This window comes from Urtica dioica, chromosome 11 (assembly GCF_054948205.1).
Source record: "Urtica dioica subsp. dioica isolate 48M chromosome 11, U.dioica_male_clone48M_v1_H2, whole genome shotgun sequence".
NCBI classification, from domain to species: domain Eukaryota; kingdom Viridiplantae; phylum Streptophyta; class Magnoliopsida; order Rosales; family Urticaceae; genus Urtica; species Urtica dioica.
This window is the reverse complement of record NC_142766.1, coordinates 12,466,954-12,473,341: the sequence shown is the minus strand read 5'-3', so window position 1 is coordinate 12,473,341 and position 6,388 is coordinate 12,466,954. Positions and strand designations below refer to the sequence as shown.

Sequence of the window (6,388 nt, the reverse complement as noted above, 5' to 3'; positions counted from 1 at the left end):
CACCTCTATAAGTACCCTTCATTTTATCTCACTAGATAAATATTTTTCCTCGACATATAAGACGAGACTTAGACCCCCTCATATTCTACGAATGTTGAGCATCGAAGCGCGCATCCGGGGTAAACACTTTGCGCTCCTCTGATTCATGTTTTTTATTTTGTAGGAAGCGAAAACGAGGAACGAGATGAAAACGACAACCATGAATATTCAAACACTCGAAGAACGCGAAGAACTCAAAGGCTCGGAGATTTAAAGACCCAAAGAACACAAATGACTTAAAGATTCAAAGATCTAAGGACGCAAAGGCATGAAGATCAAAAGAACGCGGAGACTCGACAACAACGAAGAACGCAAAGGGCTCGAAGAACCAAAGATTCGAGAATTCAAAGACTAAAAGGTCCAAAGAATGCAAAGAACAAGACGAACACGAACAAGTGAAAATAATGAAGAACACGAAGGTCAACCATTGACGAGACGATGAGGAACTGACAACCTCTTTCCGGCGAGATAAGGACAACGAGAAGAGAAGACTTCATCACACCTCAACCTACGTGTTGTCATCGGGTCTAACCATTAGATCAAACAACTGACGGTTCTAAGTGTTGACAAAAAAATAGCGTTAAAACATACCGACGAAGAAATTATACTTGTCAATTTGTGACATTTTCACCTTTGTAATTCATTAAGACACGACCATCATTGATCAAATAAATCAGGTTGGTCATCAAATAGAGAGTTTATAATCAATGCTTAGAGAGTCTATAGGTACAAATTTAATTTTATCATTAGAATACAATTTGGTCCAAAACCGTGTTTGAACTTTAAACATATTTTATAACACATTTTCGTTAGAAATTGAAAAGAAGCTCAGCTCAACGTTAAAGTCACTACGTACTTTACGGGGTTAGATCTACACCTTTGCAATTTAGATATTTGATTGATAGACCTCTTCATGCATTTTTATCATTTACTCTAGTCCAAGGACATGGGGAAAGACTTTTCACAATATTTGAAGCAAAACATAAACTAAGCAAGGAAAATAATTCTTGACAACCGGTTCACAGAAATAAATAAATAAAATATTCTAATAAGAAACATTACACTATATCACAAAATTGGGCCGTTTAAAGCAATCATGTTTGGGTATATAATGAAAGTGATTTATTTTGTTTCATATTTTTCCTTTTTTACTATTCTTCATTTTTTAAATTCACATATTTTACATTGAACATTTAAGCACGAATGATAACAAAGATTTAAATTTTAAGAATAAAAACATAATAGAAATCACTCGCATATAAAGATATGTATCTGAAACAAGTTTTGAGGGTGTTTTGTTCCATTTCATGATAACGATTTTAGACCATATTATGAACTTATGACATGGATGTTAGCTCCCCACTTTTTTTAAATACAATTCAGCACATATATATGATATTGATACATCAAGACAACCATGCTAAATTGTAATTATTGAAGACGTAATAGTATTATATAAGATCATGTGAGTCTAGATGGCATGTACAACTTTTGTGTTGGCTAGAAAAAGCTTTATGAATGGAGAGCATTATTATTGCACCAGCTAAAGTATTTACCTAATTTAACCATATATATAATATATATTCCGTTAGGGTATTAATTGAGTAAAGGACAGCTAATCCCATGTTAAGAAAACTAAATGGAACCCAACATCTCACATGTAATAATAATAAATATAATGCTAATGAGTGTTACATTTATTGTTATTAGGGCCCTAAAGGTGCTCTATGAGGAATGCCTTTTCTTCTTCTTGATGAATTGGAATGTGTTGGACGAAGCGTGCTAATTGGGTACACATTTTCGTGATCTCCTTGGACTATTATTCTTTTATCACTCATCTCATTTTTATCTTCTAACACTTCTCCTAATTCTTGTCCCGCTCTTGATGGAATCACTTCGTTCCTTCCGCCTGGGATCACAAAGTTTGCATCCCCATTCTTCTTTATTCCTACAAGCTAAGAGATGTAACAAAAGAATTATTATTTAATTATTTATATCTTCAAAATTTGACGAGGATAGTGAGGATAAGGATACTATGACCCTCAATAATTCATCATCTGAATATAAATTGTATTTGAAATTGATATTATTAGAAATGTGATTTAAAATAATTTTTGTTTTCTTATTAATTAACTAAAAGAGAGAAAATAAAAGGGTCATGAATTAAGTACCTTGCAACCCAAAGAGCAAAAACGGAAAGGGTCCAAGAGAGTTCTGGAACAAATCTCGCAATAATGAGGGCCTCCTTTGACGGCAGCCTTAGGCTGAGGCCTCTCGTTCAGAAACACGACTCTCGCGCTATTTATTACATACGTCTGAACTCCACTCACGTCCAACGCTTTCTCGATCTCCCCGACCCTAACCACGTCGTGGTACGACGACCTCCTTATCTAATTATGTGCACAAAACTAATTCTATTTTAACTATATCACTAATTAACCTAGACATTAGAAATTGCGCATTTTATCACTTAATACCCAACATAAAATTTAGATTTATAAAAAAAAATAATTGCGGATGATTTTTTATTTTATACACACAATGCAATGTTACTTGCATTTTATTAATTAACACTAAAATAAAAAAGAATTGAAAAAAAAGGTTATTACTTGGATAACAAGGTGGTCATTGTGGCTGGAAGATCGGCAGTAGAAGCAGAAAGCGGGGACGTGGCAGTCGAGGCAGTACATGTTGCACTCGCTGCGCGGCCCGTCCCTGTGGGCCCCACAAACCGAGAAGAAAGCCATCCCCAACATCCCGTCCACCCACCCCGGTGTCAATTCTCTGCTTCTCTTATTTCTCTCCTCCTATATTATGTAGTTACAGAAAAAAAAATGTATGTATATATATTAATAGATATTGGACACATTTCAAATTACTGTAACAATTCATGATTAGAGAGATCTCATAGACAATAGTAATAAGAACAAAGGTATGTGCAATGTATTACCATTACATATAGTGATGTGGCCTGGATGTGGAGGCTTCAAGGATTGGTAGACGCGCAATATAGAGAGCCAAAGATATGTATGTGTATATATATATATATATATATATATATATATAGAGAGAGAGAGAGAGAGAGAGAGAGAGAGAGCGAGAGAGAGAGAGAGAGAGATGAAGAGATAAAGAGAAGAGGGTACGAAATAGCGAATAACTTAAGGTGTATCGACAGAGAAAGGATTATAAGCTATAAGACAAGCTGGAAGATGTAGTAAATTCAATAAATATGATTATAGGGTTGATTAAATATTAATAGAGTTAATATGCTCATTATTCTTTTTATTATAAACGCATTAGAATAGCTGGCTGGATCAAGGGCTGAGATTAATAATATGGTAGGTCAAGTATGTTTTAAACCGTGAGATTATTGTGTCTTAGAGAGAGAGATAGGTTGTTTGTAACGCAATATATGTATGGAGAAAAAGGAATATATATAAACTCGGAATGGGTTTCTTTATGTTTTGCGTCTCTTTGAGTTTGCTGGGGCACAAAGATAGGCTGATTCAAAATCGAGGGAACGTCTACAAGTTCTCTCTTCTGGTAATTCTTATAATATTTTGTAAACATTTTATTTTTATTTTCCAGGTGGCGGTAAGTAAAAGAAGATTAAAAAAAAATATATATTCATAAGAAAAGAGATATTTGAGGGATGAAGTTTGTAAATAAGTATGGACAATAATTAATTTTCACTCCAACATTCAAATTTGATTTTTTGTGAGACGTCACTTTTTCATTTCTATGGAAAATAAATTAATGACTACCAGACCAAAACAGTGAGAGTGGAACTTCGTGGTTCTAAGTCACTTAACTAATAAATTTTAAGGAAATTTTACAAGTGAGCTGAGTAATTATCGAGGTAGGGGAGAACGCTAAGGAGATGTAGCAGATTTCATCAGCCATGACATGAGGCTCAATCCGCTTGTTGGGGAAGAGATGAGTTGAATGAAAGTCAGATAATCAAAGAGAACATATATCTGACTTACTTAACTCTCGTGGGCTAGTTTGACGCCTACAAGGATCGTTGTAGCTTCAGCAAGGATAACGGGGATCAAAGTGAGAGACTATGACATTACCGTTGTTAGTTTGTAAAGGGAATCTGATGTCGTAGCAATTGTTGAGGAAAAAAACCGCAGGGTCAATGTTGATGAGAGCCGTGGTTGCGTCGAGTTGAGGAGGGTAATAAGAGTAAAGCTGGCCATAGGAAATCCGAAAAATGGGATCCTCTGGTTTCGTCCTATATTTTGTGGGAAATGGGACTCTCGGAACCTTAAAAATGGTACCGAGAAATCCCGTAACCGTAAAAAATCGTACCGAGAAATCTCGGAACCATTTTCCAAGGTACCAGGAATTCTCGGTACCATATTTCGCGATTCCCGGATTCTCATAATTCCCATATTTATTTTTTCATTTTATTATAATCATGAATGCATTAAAAAATTTTTTAAAAAATTCTTATATTTTCAATTAAAAATACAATTTTAAAAATATGGTACTAAATGATGTTAAATGAGGATGACATTTTCGTCCCATTTCCCGGATAGTCCTAAGACAAAAGTCTCAGTAACACATTTCATAGTACAATTTTTTTCTCATTTTTCATATAGTACCAATAATACGGGAAATGAGATCCCGCGGGATCACATATGGTCAGCTTCAAATAAGAACTGTTGAGGAGAGCATGAATATGATGTTGGGATCGTAGATCATCGAGAGGATGAGAAGTATGGGCAATGGCATCAAAGGCACATGATATAAAGTGGACAATCATTTCAAGAGGTTGGTGTGCAAAATATACGCTCATACTTAAAAATAATTTTCTTCCTAGTGAGGACTTCGTGCGACTTTGTCGCACCTAATGGCGCACCTAATAAACTTTTAGGTGCGACATATGAGGTAGATTATCGCACCGGATGACGTTTTTTTTGTCCTAGTGGTTGACGGGGAGCCATGCATAACTAAATTTCCAAATGAAGGTTTTGGTTTTACGGGTGAGCTTCCATTGATGCTTCCACCAAATGGGTAGAGTGGTTTTCGTTAAAGGCAATGTTGCGACTAATTTTGACATTGGCTTCTCCGTCTTTTGTGTAGTGCAAATGGAAACGGTCTTTTAATGTCATGATTGGGGCAAGGATGCTAAGAATGAGGGCATTTTTCATTGGAATGAAAATGGCTCAGATAAAGTCGGTGCTCTGCCCCCTCTTACCTGGGAAAGGTATGTCACTCAAAAATTATTTGTGAGGCAAGGAGGCATATAGTGAAAAAATAATGTGCAAGTGTGTGTATATATTTATCTTTAAGAGATTGCGCCAAAGATAACAATGGATAGCTCTTTTAGTGCACTTGAAGAGTTCTCTAATGTGCAAGTGTGTGTATATATAATTGTTTTTCTATAATTTTTTATACTTTATGTAGGAAACTTTAGCCCTCAAGATCCTCTCAAACTTATCGAACTTGTGAATCGCCAACGCACACAAACAAAGAAATCAACAAAGAAAAGTAAAGAGACACACAGAGTTTACCGAGGTTCAGATCCAAACCAAAACTATGGCTTGAACCCTAATCCTCGTTGAGCTCCAACCGGAAAAGCTCGTGTACTAGTCTTTGGATCGATCACACCACTTCACAGATCACTTTCTCCTCTCAAGGTTCACACACACACTCAGAGTATCTCAGAATCAATTACACAGTTCACACAAGGAACTCACGATCAAAACGATCGAACCAGACTCACAAAATCACTCAGAGAAGAACAAGATGAGAGAATCGCACAAGGTCAACAAACCCTAGCGACGAGTACAAAATGACAGAATGAGAATCGACTAAATAGAAACGAAGAGTCTTCAGTCCTTTTGTATCCCTTAGCAGAAGCGATGCTGACCGTTGGATTAGACGAGTATCCAGCGGTGGCAGTCGAGTCATGGTCAAATACACCAGGACTTAACGATTCAAGTCCAGTGTCGTTTTACCTCAACAAAAGACGCCTCCAAGCTGTTACCTCGCCTAATGGGCTTGGGCTTCGACACAAACTGTTGGGCTTCAATCCAACAATCTCCACCTTGAAGTCCAACCACCCTGTGAGTCGATCTTCAGTTTAGTACACGGCTTCTTCAACGGTTTTCATCACTCGGTACCTGCAACAAAAATTATTCAACAAACAATAAGTCCAAGCAGTGCTTAAACTTAGAGTTAGTAACAATTTTAGTTCCCATATCAGCAGGATTCTCCTCAGTATCAATTTTCAGTAACTTAACAACATCAGTAGCAATCAAGTCCCTGATGAAATGGAACTTGACATCCACATGTTTAGTTCTTTCATGATACACAGGATTTTTGCTCAAGTGTATAG

The 6,388-nt window shown here is 36.3% G+C and overlaps 1 protein-coding gene across 1 annotated transcript; it reads right to left on the bottom strand.

Moving 5' to 3' along the window:
- Positions 1-1,693: 1,693 nt before the first annotated feature.
- Positions 1,694-3,110, bottom strand: LOC149381305 (protein RGF1 INDUCIBLE TRANSCRIPTION FACTOR 1-like). Its single transcript, XM_089601037.1, has 4 exons — positions 2,990-3,110; positions 2,649-2,846; positions 2,211-2,429; positions 1,694-1,994 (listed from the first exon to the last, which is right to left on the bottom strand). The coding sequence occupies exons 1-4, from the start codon at positions 2,990-2,992 to the stop codon at positions 1,746-1,748; spliced, it is 669 nt and encodes a 222-aa protein (XP_089457163.1). The 5' UTR covers positions 2,993-3,110; the 3' UTR covers positions 1,694-1,745.
- Positions 3,111-6,388: the final 3,278 nt, after the last annotated feature.

Bases quoted from the DNA above. Each gene is read 5' to 3' on its own strand.
- LOC149381305 (XM_089601037.1), bottom strand. The intron at 2,430-2,648 runs GTAATAACCTTT...GCACATAATTAG, and splicing joins ATGACCACCTTGTTATCCAA to ATAAGGAGGTCGTCGTACCA. The intron at 1,995-2,210 runs GTACTTAATTCA...TACATCTCTTAG, and splicing joins TTTGCTCTTTGGGTTGCAAG to CTTGTAGGAATAAAGAAGAA.